Source organism: Setaria italica, chromosome VII (assembly GCF_000263155.2).
Source record: "Setaria italica strain Yugu1 chromosome VII, Setaria_italica_v2.0, whole genome shotgun sequence".
Taxonomy (NCBI): domain Eukaryota; kingdom Viridiplantae; phylum Streptophyta; class Magnoliopsida; order Poales; family Poaceae; genus Setaria; species Setaria italica.
In genome coordinates, this window is record NC_028456.1 from 28,106,620 (window position 1) to 28,123,173 (window position 16,554).

General features: G+C 43.1%; 1 protein-coding gene across 2 annotated transcripts; it reads left to right on the forward strand.

Moving 5' to 3' along the window:
• Window positions 1-4,761: 4,761 nt before the first annotated feature.
• Window positions 4,762-16,310, forward strand: LOC101763459 (flavanone 3-dioxygenase 2). 2 transcript variants are annotated; one of them, XM_004976532.4, is made up of 5 exons: window positions 4,762-4,852; window positions 4,944-5,146; window positions 5,419-5,666; window positions 15,379-15,706; window positions 15,799-16,310. In XM_004976532.4, exons 2-5 carry the CDS (start codon window positions 4,949-4,951, stop codon window positions 16,051-16,053), a joined length of 1,029 nt encoding a protein of 342 aa, XP_004976589.1. In that variant the 5' UTR covers window positions 4,762-4,852; window positions 4,944-4,948; the 3' UTR covers window positions 16,054-16,310. The 2 variants fall into 2 exon arrangements, with proteins under 2 accessions (XP_004976589.1, XP_004976590.1); XM_004976533.4 differs by having other exon boundaries at window positions 4,849-4,867.
• The last annotated feature ends 244 nt before the right edge of the window (window positions 16,311-16,554 follow it).

Genomic DNA, 16,554 nt, shown 5'->3' on the forward strand with positions numbered 1-16,554 from the left:
AACGAAGGCACGCACACACGGGCTGAAACTGTGGGCATGACATGACCAAAATCACACCACACGTACGTACCAGGTGCAGGCCGAAATGTTGAAAACTGTTGTTTCCCTGTCGAAGAAGTTGACAGGGTGACTGAGATTTCCATTTCGCAGGGCCGCCACAGGTCAAGCGGAGCCCAAGGCCATGTTTAGTACCTCCAAATTCACAACTTTGACCCTATGCAAAAAGAAAATTTCCCATCACATCAAACTTGCAGTACATGCATGAAATACTAAATGTAGACGAAATCAAAAACTAATTGCACAGTTTTGTTGTACTTTGCGAGACGAATCTTTTGAGCCTAATTAGTCAATGTTTGGACAATAATTCACAAATACAAACGAAATGCTAAAGTTGCGCATTTATAGCAAAATACCAATTTTACCACTTCCAAATTGGGAACTAAATAAGGCGCAAACTACACGGGGCATCACGCATCCAAACAAGCAAGCGTGATTCACGGGGGCACTGGAAGCAAGCGCGCGACCCATGCAAGTCCGTCCACCCGCGGCCCCCGGCAGCGGCACGATGGCTCCGAAAACCTCGCCGTCCGAGCACCGGCAAGCGTCTCTGCTTCACTGGTTTTCGCGCTCGTGTTGCGTCGGTTCGGTCGGCGTCGAACGTGTTGTGCGGGAGACGGCGGAGCGGTGTCCTGTCTCCTCGATTCGGCGGGTCAACGCATCGGCAGGTCAAGATGCTGTCCGGCTTGATGCCGATCGAGCACGGACACGAACACGAGTTGTGTTGCCAGACGCAGCCCTGACAGGCTGAAGCTTACGTAGCTCGGTGACTTCGATCCGGTCTCGCCTAGTACGGACAGAGAAACCCAGCAAGTGCCCAAGTGGCGAGGCAAGATGTGATGGACTTCCCGACGAGCGCGCCTGGAGTAAGGTGCTGTTTGGATACGAGGTGCTAAACTTTAACAGTGTCACATCGGATGTTCGGATGCTAATTAGGAGGATTAAACATGAGCTAATTATAAAACTAATTGCAGAACCCTGTGCTAATTCGCGAGACGAATCTATTAAGCCTAATTAATCCATCATTAGCAAATGGTTACTGTAGCACCACATTGTCAAATCATGGACTAATTAGGCTTAATAGATTCGTCTCGCGAATTATACTCCATCTGTGCAATTAGTTTTGTAATTAGCTTATGTTTAGTACTCCTAATTAGCATCCAAACATCCGATGTGACAGGTGTTAAACTTTAACAGGTGTTTCCCAAACACCCCCTAAGATGGGATAATGAGTAAAGAGGAGAAAATCAAATATAAAAGATAATCGAACATTTCAAGAAAAAATATTTTGAGAAAGAGTCAATAAACGTTTCACTCCACATTTTGCTTTAGACAAAAAAAATCAGCTTGCTGTATACAATTAAACTTTATACAGCCTTCCTTTTCTTTTTGTGAGGCTCATACACATTTTGAGATGGTAAAATAGACGTTTTCATCCCTCAACTTTGCTCCGAGGATCAAGTTTGTCCCTCAACTTTTAAATTGGCTGATCTAGTCCTTCAGCTTTCATTTCTAGGTCAAGACACTCCATATTTGGATAAGACTAATGCGAAAAGTTTATCCTTAACTCCTTCTCCTTCTCAATTTTTGCTATCACCATTTGCACTATACAAGATCATGATGCCACAATCTAATCAAAAAAACCTAGATAGCTGTCCTAGCTCTCATCTCCTCCTCAAGCAGCAGCAACATGTCCTTTTTAACAAGCAGCAACTGCCCGCTGTCCAATTTCTCTCCTCGAGCAAGCCACCAGCAGGAACATGTCCTTTTTAACGAGCAGTTTACTAGCCTTGCTCGCAGTCGATTTGCCACACCAGTCCCTCTCTACCTCCATTGATGCCATGGTGAGCTTCACAGTACCACAAGAATGCTCACAATTGATCGTAGTGCCGGCAGAAATTAAGGAGGGGAAGGGGCCAAGGGCAAAAGGGACTTTTCACATTAATCTCATTCCAGTATGGAGCACCACATCACAATTTCGATGCGTTTGACCCAAAATCAAAGTTGAGGGACTAGATTGGCTGATCCGATAGTTGAAGGACGAACTTGACCCTCAAACCAAAGTTAAGGAACCAAATCGCCTATTTTGCCTTTCGAGATCTAAACTTTTACAATCTTTGATCAAAGTTTAATCTAAGAGTTTGTAGATTGTTGGATATAACTGCAATATAAGTCGCTTCTAGATTACTCTGCCATATCTAGGATGCTTTGGAGAAAAATATCGCACATTGAGAAAAAAATATGGAGAAAAATATCGAACGCATAGGTTCTACAAAGGAGGAGGTGGAGATGGTTGGGAGAATGCTCTGCTCATGTAGAAATGGATTCTCATGTATGGGCCCACAAAAATTTTTATGTTTATATCCACCAACAGTTTAGGGGCTATTTTCCAAGACAGCGTAACTAATACACTAATTTACTTGCTTAAAAAACGCAAATGATGCACCAAGTTCAAACATCTGTCAGAGCGTACGATCTGGACGAACAAGATTGAAAATACAAACTGCGAAAATGAAAAGTAGCAATCTGCTAATGACACATCGACCGTCGTTGTACTTAATTACTTTAGAGAACAACTTGGACGTGGCACGTTGGGTGAATATGAATTTTGCGCGTGTTGACCCACTCACGGACAGAGTTTCAAGTCAACAAGGTCAAGAGTCATGCAGATGATGCCATTGTTAGAAAACTGTGTGTTCTAAATGGTCTGGTGTCGACACCCTCGATCGACAGGCGGGCCTGTGATTGATAGAAAAGTATTCTGTCAGGCCCTATTTGGATAGGGACTGAATTTGGACGGGGGCTGAAATTACTTTAACTTCCCCTAAAAAAAGAAATTAGCTTAACCAAATCCTTTCAAAGACGTCTCGTCATATAATTTGCGGCAGTATGTATAAATCTATCGCAAGGTTCCGTCCGGTTAGCATTTTATCTCACGTTACCCAAAAACTACCATATAATATACTAGCATTTCAGCGCTCTTCTCTTGTCATCGAGGCTTCTGATCGATGGGCTGAACACATGCTCTCAGTGCTCTAGAATTAACTTTTTCTTCATCTCCGTCGAGCGAGGGACATCCAGCGACAAGCTAAGCACAACCATACACTTTAGCTTTATCTACGTCACCAAATGGCTCCGCGTGTTGCGTGTTACAGTACTCTCGATGTTAGAGCGAGGCTGCTTAAATTTCTTAATTAGCCAACGGCAGCATGCATAATCACGTAATGCTTACAGTGCTGTACTTGCACAATGATAGATCACTGACGCATCCCGCACGATTAGGAATAAACTCTCCTAGTGGATTCGCATCTTGTGTTGCGACCAGATTATAGAAACAATTAGTAGTAGCAGTCCACTCGACAGGCAAACACACACTAGATAATGTTACTTAACATAATAACATCTTCCCTGAATTTAGCAGTCGGACCGGGAACTATTATATCCCTACACGTTGCAAATGTTTGCTTTAGCTGATTAGATCATACGTGGCAAGCCAGTGGATGTCCATGCATGCGCTACTAGTTCGAACCTCACAAGGCGATCCGATCTATGCACTTTCTCTTTGTTAAAGTTCTCTGAGTTACATTGCTGACGCGAGCGCAACGAGTCCCGTTGCTGTCATGTTTAGAATGAGGACCTTTTTCATATCTATGTTAAAGTTGGTCGACAAAAACAAATCACTCCATCGTCATGTATCATATGTCATCTTTTATAAGAAAAACATCGTCGTATGTTTTCAAAGTATTACATACACGCATGCACACTTAAGGCTCCCTTGGACTATTGCAAACATCGTTGTATTTTTTTATCAAAGTATTGCTTACGCAGACATACTCACATATGTGCATGCACACTTATCCCTACAAACATCTCCGAGAGGCTGAACAGACGTACATATTCATATATACACACGCAACCCCATCCTATAAACATCTCTAAGAGACTAGCCGCCAGATCTCGAGATTGATGAAGTTATCACAATCACCTCATTATTGATGGGCACATAGCCTAGCCTAGAAAAAGTAGTGTCGGTTAATTCCTGAAATAAAATCAGAAAAATGTTACCAATTCACAGACATTATTATTGCATTTAGAACTACTATTAATTATACCTTCCACATTAATTCTCATGCAAGAAATGGAAAGACATCCTAGAAATTGAAAAGACAGAGAAAAACTGTTACAATTGTAAGGTAGGTAGTGTTTATGTTGCAGTCATAGGTGTCCATAAGTAGTGTTTATGTTACCATATAAGTAAGACATCACTTTAAAAATTACACTCTACACCCATGATTTCTTAATGTGAATCCTTAATAAATTCATTATCTCTCCTCTCAACCAATCATATTTATTTCTCATCAATTATGAAGACACCATCTCTTCGCAATGCAAAATTTAGCAATGTCTAGTATATATAGGTTCTCGTGTTGACATTGTGTCTTGCATGAGACCCAGTTTCTTACTCTTCTCATCCTCTCTCATTTAATATAGTGCTACATAAGCTAAAAATTCTATGTAGCAATACAATTAATGCTATAGAAATCATACTAATTGGAGGGTCGGGACTACCCTTACAATTGATTTGGTGGACTGTGGTCATCATTAATTAGCAGTGCCCAGTTATCGGATCGTCCTGGCGCTAAGACATATACCAATAAAATTAAAGAAAAAGAAATAGAAAACTGATGGTGTGGATAAATATATACCGCTCGTTGCTATGTGTCTCGGGAGCAAACCCTTGGTGCACTTAATTAACCGAGTCTTCAGGGCCGGCCACTGCGCACGTCAACGCTAGGTCTCCGCCTCCTGGGTGGACGATCCTCTCCCTCCCATCCCCATGTATTAAGGCCAATCTTTCAGAAATTAAGCATCCTGATCTCTTGCAGTCCCGATGGGAAGCCAGCTTCTGTCCATCGTCGAGCGTCGCGAGGTCCTCCCGGAGAGCTATATCCGGCCGGAGTCCGACAGGCCGCGGCTCGCCGAAGTGATGACGGACAGCAACGTCCCGCTCGTCGACCTCTCGTCGCCGGATAAGCAACGTGTCATCGCCGAGATTGGCCTGGCTTGCCGCACCTATGGCTTCTTCCAGGTCTCTCTGCCTCTCTCGCTCTCGCCTTAAATGATCAGCTAGGTTTTCTTCTGGCACTGTGCCTCAGCGTTCAAAAATGGCGGCTTAACTTCTTCGGAGGCTGTAGAATTTGCGTCTCTGCTTGTTAGGGCGTCCTTGGTGATCAGCCGGGACGTACTGCCGCCTCGTTGGAACATTAGAGGCTTATTTGCTACTGCTGATGCTCACTCCCTGATCTAGAAACATTCGTTTACGCTTTAGTAAGTGCGCATGCTCTTCTTGGTTTCTTTTAGGTCATAAACCATGGAATAGAAAAGGAGCTACTGGACAAAATGATGGCCGTGGGTCTGCAGTTCTTCCGTCTCCCGCCAGAGGAGAAGGAGAAGCTGTACTCAGATGAACCGTCCAAAAAGATAAGGCTCTCCACCAGCTTCAACGTCCGCAAGGAGACGGTGCACAACTGGCGCGACTATCTGCGTCTTCACTGCCACCCTTTGGAGGAGTTCTTGCCGGAATGGCCATCCAATCCTGAATCCTTCAAGTAAGCATGCATCACAAGCTAGCTGCTTACATACCTTACCGACAATTGACTTGTAAACTTAGGCACAGGTCATACTTTAATTTCTACGTCCAAAAAACAAGTCATTAATTTTAGGACAGGTTAACAACAAGAGCTAAAATAATATTGTTTGCCTCACTTATTAGCCATATGCGATGCTAATTAACTGCCACATGCACATACATATACTAAATGGAGGTAAGAATGACTTGTTTCGGGGCGGATAGAGTAGGCTAGCTCACTTATGCCCCTTTCCATTAGTCTTTCCCTTATGCTACATTATGACACTGTATTTCCCTGTCAGTAAAGTTACGTATCACCAATAAACCTTTTAGAGCGTTAGGGTCTGAAAAAAAAATCAGTGCAGTTAGTTGTCTCGATGGTGGAGTAACCACATCAATGTTGATATATAGTATAGAATGACCAGATTACAACATACATAAAGATGGATGCAGGACAAAGCAAATGTGCACCTATACGTGCATAGGCAACCCATAGTCCCATATCGCATAACACTTCTTTAGGACTAAAACATTAAAAGTATGAGTGCTATGCCACCTGTAATGTCTAAACTAAAGACATCATGCTGCGAAACATGCTGCAGTGATTCGAGGATTATATAAAAACATAAGACCTGAAAAATGTTCACATATATCATTGTTTTGGTGTGCTAATGATAGTACTCCATCTAACTAGTCACAACTACTTGATAATTATTTGACCAAGATCTGATCAAATATTAGAAAGTTTGATATGAATAACTTTTTCAATATTTATTTCGGAAACAAAAAATTAAATATATATATATAGATTTGTCCTTGAAAAGGACTCATAATCTCATCAGTTCATTATATTTTATTTTATAGATATACGTAATAGGAAAAAAATAATGATCAAAGTTGCACCGGAAAGACCGTGAAAAGTTAAAAACGTCTATAGTATATTGTCAACAGGGGGTGTGACTTAGCATGTCGAAAAAGGGAAAATTGTGTTTAGTGGAAACTGGTATCCTTTTAGATATTTATAAGAAAACGAAAATTACTAGGACACTCACATGTAAGAATTGGATTAAGGATTATGGTTGGTGCTGCACGCAATTCTTTAGGACACGCTCATCAATAAAGATGTATACCATGCAGTGCAAATATATATAAAATTGGCTGTTTATACATAAGCCCTACCATTTATTCTCATTAGATCAACGCCATTTTTCATTTAATTTCGCAATAACTTGTGGATCCTTGTTAAATTCCATTTGGTTTTTTATGGCCGTTTAACGTAATGCGGAATGCGCTTTAAGAAAACTAATGCATCATGCACCGACAGCCTGAGACAGACTTTAATGATAACAAAGACAGTTGCTCTATACAATTCGTTGTAATGTGCGAGTTGCATGGTTTAACCATTATAAATGAAAAACAGTTCAAAAGATGCATGGACGCGTCCTACTCCTTATTTGCATCATGTGCTTTATGCACGAACAGGGTGTGGTTGGCATGCACTGACGCTCAAGAAGAGCCCAGAACAATGGAGCAATTTTAGAAAGCTAGATAGCTACATTTCCGGACTCATTCTATCGTGTTGGCACCGAGACATAGAGAGGACGATATCCATAACCCGACACAGCCAATCAGGTAGTGATACTCAGCTACTCACTAGTCACCACTCACCACCAGGCCACCATGTGCATGGGTATCCTTATCATCATATCATGTCCTGTAGCACTACGCACACGCACCTTGTAGTCACGGAGAGTAGACTACACCAGCCTCGCTTAGCTAGCTTGAGCCATATCCGTCACACCAGCAGTCTGTAACACGACGCACATGCGGCTGCAGGGCGCAACCACAAGTGCTGACTGCATGCCACATGCATGCACGCGGATCACCAGGTTTAGGGCGTGGCTTTGTCACGGATCTCAAGCTGTGGTGATTAGTATACGTTTTGGGGGCATGCCATGGAGATCACAAGACGATAGTGCCGGGGCACTGAGAAGACAGAGATTTTTAAGTCAATCGGCGGGCCGTCGTTTCTTTCTCCGCACTGCAGTACTAGCTCACACACCGCGTGTTTCATGACCACGAGAGGACCGCTAGCTGCATCTATACGACCGTGATCCTCTTGGACATATGCTCCATTGCACTACTGTCTGCCGGCCTGCTCATCAGTACTTTGGATGTGCCATCTAGAGCACGGCCGGCGGGCTGGTGTAGTGCGGCCTCTTTACTGGTTCTGGACACCACACCACCGCTACAAAGTTTTTTTTTGAACATATTGGCAGGAGCACTGCCGTGCATTCAAGAGAGAAATGAGGTTCCAAATTACAAATAGTAGTCAATTACATGAGATGGTGCACGACCACGACTATGATAAACATTGTTTGCTGACGAATAGAACCTGCCTTCATCAGCACGTTGTTGATCGATCTGAGATTCAAAGGAGAGAAGCTGAGCATATAGATCACTCAAACTGACAGAATCTTTGGTAGACATAGAAGACACAAAAGGATTATAATCCGAATTTAATCCATTGAGGATATAGCCAATCAATTCATCATCATCAATAGCCTTGCCAGCTGTAGCCATCTCATCGGCAAGAGCTTTCATCTTGATAAAGAACTCAGCAGCTGAGGAATCACCCTTCTTTTCCCTGGATAGTTGGGAACGGATCTATAATATCTTGGAGCGAGATTGTGAGGAAAACATCTTGTTAATCTCGGACCAGACTTGACATGCATGCTCAAGCGAAGAAATTTGGACTAGAACTTCCCTAGTCATGGAGGACAAAAGATAGGAGAGAAGGAGTTGATCATTGGCAATCCACGTAGTATATGCAGGATTCTCAACTTCTTCAGTAGCTTTGTCCGCCTTCTCAATGCGAAGTGTCGCAGCAGGTTGGATCGACAATCCATCTAGGATGCCCATGAGGTGCGATCCACGAATTGTAGGTAATACTTGTGCTCGCCACACAAGAAAGTTGTCTCAGGTAAGCTTCTCCGAGATAGGGATGTGGAACATTGCGGAAGCCACCGTTGAGCTCGAGGACGCCATGAACGTCGTTGACAGAAAAAAACCCCCGAGTACTTTTACTTCTTCAACTAGATGCACTCTTTAGAGGAGGAGGTGGCTCTTATACCTTGTAGGTTTGATTAGAACAACTTACCCTTTAGGGGCGCCGGTAGCTTCATTATATAGGCCGGGAAGAGACCGGCAAAAGATAGGATACAAGATGAACTCCTAGTAGGAGTCTAGCACATGAAAGATTACATGAAGAAGGACTCTGAGTCCGTATCCTATACAATTACTTCTACATACATTAATGAGATGGTCTCTCTCTGGCACTAGAACATAAAGATAGGCAAACAACATTAAGATACATGGAGTTCATCTCCTAACAAAGGATTTGCACACGCTTGCCGGCGTGTGTTGATGTCATCTTGAATCAAACCGAGAACTTGGTCAGGCCGAAGAGATTTGTTGTCGAAGACTCCTCGGTTTCTTTCCTTCCATATATGCCACGTTGTGTACATCATGATAGCTGCAATTGATTGTCGTTGCTTGCCATTCAGCTTGGCCAACGATCTGTTCCACCATTCTTCAATGTCCTCCTCATTCCTTGCCTGCATTGCTGCATCAGCGCCTGTCCAATTGACAACCAGCATCCATACTTCTTTTGCATAGGGGCATTGCAGGCATAGATGAGACGCTGTTTCTGGAACTTGATCACATAGAGCACATAGTGGTGAGCATGGCCAATTCCTTGCCATGAGTTTATCTGTTGTGAGGATTTTGCTCTGAACAAGCAGCCAAGCAAAGAACTTCTGCTTTCCTTGTGCGTGAGCTCTCCATATGTTTAGGGATTGAAAGGATGAGTACGTTCCTTGTAATTGTGCCATGTACGCAGACTTTGAAGTGTCAACACCAGTTGATGTCCATTTCCATCTGATGCTGTCCTCCTCACTGTTTAACTGAACATTCTAAACCAAGTCCCACAATATGATGAATTGAATCATTTCTTCCACCGAGTTCATACGCCATAGTCCTCTTGTCCAATTGTGATTAGTTAAATCTTCCTGCACCGATCGATTTTTCCTCCACGCAAGCTTGTAAAGGTTAGTTGCTATGTCCATCGGTGCTTTGCCATGCAGTGCCAAAACTTTGCATGTGTCCCATCTCCCACTGTCACAACAGTGCTTGCTCTAAATAGCTGACGATCTATGTTGCTGCAAGGTGTTGTAGATCCCACCCATGGCCTATCCGGTTCATTCCATTCATACCAGAGCCACCATAATCTCAATGCCTGACTAAATATGTCAAGGTCCAGGATCCCCAGTCCACCCTTGCTTTTAGGCAGCACTGCTTTTTTCCATCTCACAAGACAATGACCTCCTTGTGCACTATCAGAACCCTTCCATAGGAGACCCATTCTGTCAATATTTTTGAGAGCCCATTTTTGCAAGGAGAATACCGATAGAAAATATATAGGCATCAAAGTAAGAACTAACCTAATAAGGGTTAGTCTACCGGTCCTATCAAGAAGTTTACCTTTCCAAGCAGGTAGTTTTGCTGCAATTTTGTCAATGACAGGTTGCACTTCAATTCTCATAATTCTTCTAAAACTCAATGGCAGTCCCAGGTACTTACATGGAAAGTATTTTAGTTGGCAAGGCATGTTTTGTAGCACCTGCTCCACTTGAATGCCTTCACATCGAATAGGATATGCAACACTCTTTGCAATGTTGATGTTAAGCCCTGACACTTTTTCAAAGGTTTCAAAGATTATTCTGACAATGTCAATTTCTTCCTTGATAGGATTGACAAAAACTGCTGCATCATCCGCATATAAAATAATTCTGATTTTTGTAGCTCTACTTCTTATAGGAGATAATGCAGAGTTTTGCTCAGCCAAAGCCAGAAGTCTTTGCAATGGCTCTAGGGCCAAAATAAACAGCATTGGCGATAATGGATCCCCCTGTCTCAGCCCCTTCCTGTGTATGAATTTTGCTGTTTGGGAGCCATTTACCAGTACTAACGAAGTTGCAATGAACAATAGTATTGTGATCCATTCTTTCCATCTTGTGCCAAACCCCAAGTGCTCCATCACATCCATCAAGTAATCCCACCAAACTGTGTCAAAGGTTTTTGCTATGTCTAGCTTGAGAAATAAAGCCGGTTATGTGCCCTATGTAAATCTCATATCAAATTTTGAATATAAAGGAAGTTATCATGGATACTTCATTTCCTAATAAAGGCACTTTGGTTTCTGGACACCAGCACAGTTAGTGAGAGTGAGAGACAGTTGGTTAGAATCTTTGAAATTATCTTTGCTATGTTGCTTGTTAAGCTAATCGGGCTGTAATCAGTTATCTTTGCTGCCTCAGTAGTTTTCGGTATGAGCACAATATGAGCTGAGTTCAGGATGTTAAAATACTGCTCATGTAGGTTTTGGAAGTGCTGAACTGCCAGAATTAGATCATCCTTGATGATGTCCCAACAAGTCTTTAAGAATATCCCAATAAAACCATCAGGTCCTGGTGCTGACTCCGGCTTCAGGTCCATTATGGTCTCTTTAATTTCTTCTTCAGTGAAGTTAGCTTCTAGATGTTGCAAATCTTGCCTCGGCAGATTGACAGGTTCCCAGTTCAGTGTTTCATTTCTTGTTGTTGTGCTCCCAAGTACTAAACTGAAATGATCCAATATGGCTTTCTCTTTCTCTTCCTGTCGGTGTATAACCCTCTGACCTGTGTTTAGTGTCTTGATGAAGTTTTTTCTTCTTCTGCCATTAGCACTAAGAAAGAAGTATTTGGAGTTTGCATCTCCTGCTTTAATGAATGTGATTCTTGATTGTTGTCTTGCTCTTAGTTTTTCAATTGCTGCCATGGTTAGGAGTCTATTCTTCAAATCCCTTTTTAGCAGTAACTTTTGGGGGGTTAAAATTCTGTGTTCCTGGACAACATCTAGGATCAATATCAGTTGTTTGGCAGCAACCAATAGGAGCCTATTATTCCCAATTCTTGATCTCGCCCAAAGCCTCAGCCTCCTTGCTGTACGCTGCATCTTGGTGTGCAATCTGAGGAAAGGAATATGCAGTGACAAATGCTTGTTCCAGATGTCAGTTATTTCCTCTCTAAATCCTCTTATTTTTAGCGAAAATGATTCAAATCTAAACCCTCTGAATGTCTTCAAGTTATTCTGTGCAGTCATCAACAATGGGCTAGATATGAAGATAAAGAAGAGTCTACCTGCAGAATACAGTTAGGTAGCATACACTCCCATTCCCTTGAGCAAAAAACTCTGTCAATTATAGTATGTGTTACATTATTTGTCTAAGTAAATTTCCTTCCTCTCAAGTGAATCTCTTTCAATTCCATAGCATCCACTACTGTCCTGAAGGCTCCCATAATCCTCGTGTTAATAGTTGTGTTGTTTTTGTCTTCAGCATTTAGGATTATGTTGAAGTCCCCTAGCAGGAGCCATTTGTCTGATTGTGCTAGTTTACAAGACCTTATCTCATTCAGGAATAGAAGTTTACCATTTTCATCCTATGGGCAATAGACTCCCGTTATCCACCAACTAATTGGTGTTGTTGTAGCTTCTAATTTAGCCGTGAGTGTATTGTTTTTTGGTTTAGAATGGGACAGATAGTAGTAATCCTCATGCACTGCAAGCAAGATCCCTCCTCTTGTTGGTTGAGCTAGCAAATAAGTGTAGCTTCTTGCAAACTGTGACCCTAAAGTCTCCCTTACCACAAATTCATCTATAATTTCCACCTTTGTTTCTTGGAGGCACACAATAGTGCAACTGTGCTCCTCCACAAGATCCTTTACCACCTTTCTTCTTGCTCTTCCATTAAGTCCCCTCACATTCTAGTTTAGAATGATGCATTTCTGTTCATTCATTTGCATTTTGGTTCCCTTTGCTATCTATCAGTACCCTTATTTTGCCAAGAGGCCCTGAACCCTGTTCCCTGACAAATCCCCTTCCTTGACAGCCAACCAAGTAGCTTCCAACATCCCATACCAAGTAACCATGAAAAAGACAGCCCACACTGGGCTCTTCCTCCATCCACAACACCAACTCTACCCTGAACTTGTGAACACCTTTCCACACTGGACACCACAAACAACACATCCACAAACACCATGATAGAAAACACATGGAACTGATACAACACACACACACCCATCCCCACCCCCATTCTATGAATGCAGTGAAATTATTCGTTTGCCTCCAGCGTCACCGCGCTAAGAGGTCCTCCCTGTGTATCATTCAGACCAAATGCATCGCGAAAACCATCCACTGCACTGTCTTGGAGGGGGTTCACAAACTGACTCCTGAATCTGTGGTGATCTGCTTCATCAGCCATCTTCTTCGGATCAAGAATTCCATACTTCTTCATGAGCAACTGTGTGGCTTGTTCTTGCATAGACAGATCAGTCTTGGGCTTGTTGGCAATTCTTTTGCTCTTCCTCTTGGATTCTATTGCTCCTGGGATCAGTGAATAGGTACCCTCATTTTCTTTGCCAAGCCCCCTTCTACCGGTTTGTTTTTGTTGAGGTGTTGAGAGGCTACCCTATGCAGGCATTGTCTTCATTCAGTCCCCCTTGAACTCCATTTCTATATTGTTTAGTTGCTGATTCAACTGCTTTGTTATTTATCTCTTCTGCCTTCTCTTTGCCCTTGTACTGGCGGGGTGTCTTGTGTGGAATAGGTGGAATCACAGGTGGCGCCAGGATTCGTTTTGAAAACGGCTTTATGATAGGGATTTGCATTCCTAGTAACAGAGTGCCCATGTTAACTATAGCTTGTCCGACAATCGGAGGCTACTTAGCAGGAATCAACTCCAGAGCTCCTGCTTGAGTTAATGTCGGCTCATCATCTCTTCCTGTGAAGAGCACTTCATGGAGAACCAAATCACAGTCCATTAGCTGATGGTCCTGCACCTGGTCTTCTCCCATTTGTCCTCCCAATTTCTGTTGACTCTCACTGGTTTGAAATTGTTGCTTCTCTTGAACACGAAATGCGCGCGCACTACACAACAATCGAATTGGACGTGCAGATGTAGCTAACGAGGTCGCTTCACTTTGTAAAAGGTAGCGCCTAACCCCCTATGTGACACCACAAGAGACACCTATCCAGAGCTTTGGAACATTTCGATCGAGGGATGCTTAACGCTCCCACGGAGAAGCTCCACACTTCCAGGGGGATAGGATGCTTTCATATGTACTTTGTGTCCATTCCCTTGTAGAGCGATGCATCTATACCTTATCCTTTGTCCCTTTGTTATCATGTAGTCCCTCCGTTCCAAATTGTAGGTCGTTTTGACTTTTCTAGGTTCATAGATATTATTATGCACCTAGACATACACTATGCCTAGATGCATAATAATATGTATGAACCTAAAAAAAGCTAAAATGACCTACAATTTGGAACGGAGGGGGTAGGGTTTCGTAGAAGACCATCGAAAATTACTACACGTGCACGTGGGGACAAAAAAAAACCTATTGGGTAGTATTTATTAGTTAATAACATTCAAAACTCTAGGGGGTCAAATATTTAGCGTGTGAGGATCCAAATATGGAAATCATGGTGCTTCAATGTCCAATATAAGACAGTGCCATGTTCAGTGCCACCGTTGTTGTTTCAACCATAACCCCCCAAGGGCATTGTCTGCTATGCCATGTTCACTATAAGATTTCTACGATTTTTGAGTTTTTTTGTACAAATGGCCAACGATTATTGGTGTTCTTTATTATTTTCTCAAATATAGACAAGGCTATTTTAGTCTAGATACGGCAGCCTCTGGATTATTTATCAACTGGCCGACGGTTTCCTTTTTTGTTGGGAAACTTCGGTTAGGGATTCTTGGTTGCTAATTTATTTCCCTCTTGGGAAATGTTCAAATTAAGGTAGAAAAATCCCCAGAAACTTAACTTCGTAGAATTTACATGGGTATACTTGTGACGACATGTGGTGACAACATGGGTATACTTGGGATCAATATAATGTGTGAGGCGGCCTAGATATCTCAAGCTCAAACCATTGGGCTTGGATATACCACGTTGGAAGCCTATTCAAAAGCTTAGGTAGATGACCAAATTAAAATTCCAAAAGTTACTACAACTCCACGTTGAGAAAATGAAAAATAAAAATAACCTTTTTAAGTCCAAAAGGTAGCTTTGGTTCCACTTCCACTAGCGTCCACTTGCTGTCCTTTATATTTTAGCAACGTGACTTCCATTACTTTTTCTAAGAACGTGCTGGGCATGCAATGTTCGGATTTCCATTACCATGTGCCGTTTTCAGTCATCACAGCCATAAACGACTCCGTGTCACTAGCTAAGACCAACCAGCAAATTAATAGCTAGTTCGAGGCATGACTTTGTTGAATTTGTTCAAAAGAGAGATGCAAGTGTAGCATCTACTCCCTCCGTCCCAAATTATATATCATTTTGACTTTTATTAGCTTCATGAACTTTATTATGCACTTAGATATACCACATATCTAAATACATAATAATATCTATGCATCTAGAAATTATAATTTGGAACGGAGGGAGCAGCTTGCTGCTATAGTAAAGAGCATCCGCTCTTTTCAAACTAACTAAAGTCCTCAACTGCGACGGTCAGTTGTGTGAATTTAACCGCCCAACATGATGCTGACGCCGTAATTTGTCTACCGAATTTCTCAACAGGGAGATAGTCAGCGAGTACTGCCGCGAGGTCCGGCGGCTCGGGCTCCGGCTTCTGGGCATGATCTCCCTCAGCCTCGGCCTGGAGGAGGACTACATCGAGAAGGCCCTCGGCGAGCAGGAGCAGCACATGGCCGTGAACTACTACCCGCAGTGCCCGGAACCCGACCTCACCTACGGCCTGCCCAAGCACACCGACCCCAACGCCCTCACCATCCTCCTCCAGGACCCCAACGTCGCCGGCCTCCAGGTCCTCAAGGACGGCGACCACTGGATCGCCGTCAACCCCCGGCCGAACGCTCTCGTCATCAACCTAGGCGACCAGCTGCAGGTAACACAACGCACGCGGTGGCGCATGCAGTTTTCCGAATCGATAGATGCTATGCGTTCTGATGCGATCGCTATACATGAACAATGATGCAGGCGCTGAGCAACGGCGCGTACAAGAGCGTGTGGCACCGCGCGGTGGTGAACGCGGCGCGAGAGCGCATGTCGGTGGCATCTTTCCTGTGCCCGTGCAACAGCGCGGTGATCAGCCCCGCGGCGGGGCTCGTCGGCGACGGGGACCCGCCCGTGTACCGGAGCTACACCTACGACGAGTACTACAAGAGGTTCTGGAGCAGGAACCTGGACCAGGAACACTGCCTGGAGCTCTTCAGAAGCGCCCAGCTCCAGTAACTATCTGGCGCATTTGAGGCTTTGCTTATAAAGTAGTACGTACGTTTGTTCGGTTTGTTTCATGGAACATTATCATTCATCGTACGCTGGCCAGCAGCCAATTCCGTGCCCGAATGTACCATTTCCTTGTGTGGTTTGCCCTAGCTTTTTCTTATACCTGCGGCTCTATATGTGTACCGTGTTATGCCATTATGCCATTATGTTTGGCGCCGCTATGCATGACAGCAAAAAGGAAAACATGCTTTGAGACTACGTAATCCCTCCGTCCAGCGAAGAGTGTTCATTTAGACTTCAAAATTTATCCCACAAAGAGTATCCATATATCTCCTAGTAAACCTCATCTAATTAAAGCAACACTCACACCAGTAAAAAAAAGCATATGAAGAAGCGCGTAGAGCTAATCAAATAATCAATTGACGTTATTTCTCAGGTTCCAATGCACATGCATTTATTTAGGATAAAAAAAACTAAACAGACAGCATGATTTTCAATCACAATTAA

Bases quoted from the DNA above. Each gene is read 5' to 3' on its own strand.
- LOC101763459 (XM_004976532.4), top strand. From the start codon at position 4,949: ATGGGAAGCCAGCTTCTGTCCATCGTCGAGCGTCGCGAGGTCCTCCCG. The intron at 5,147-5,418 runs GTCTCTCTGCCT...GGTTTCTTTTAG, and splicing joins GCACCTATGGCTTCTTCCAG to GTCATAAACCATGGAATAGA. The intron at 5,667-15,378 runs GTAAGCATGCAT...ATTTCTCAACAG, and splicing joins TCCAATCCTGAATCCTTCAA to GGAGATAGTCAGCGAGTACT.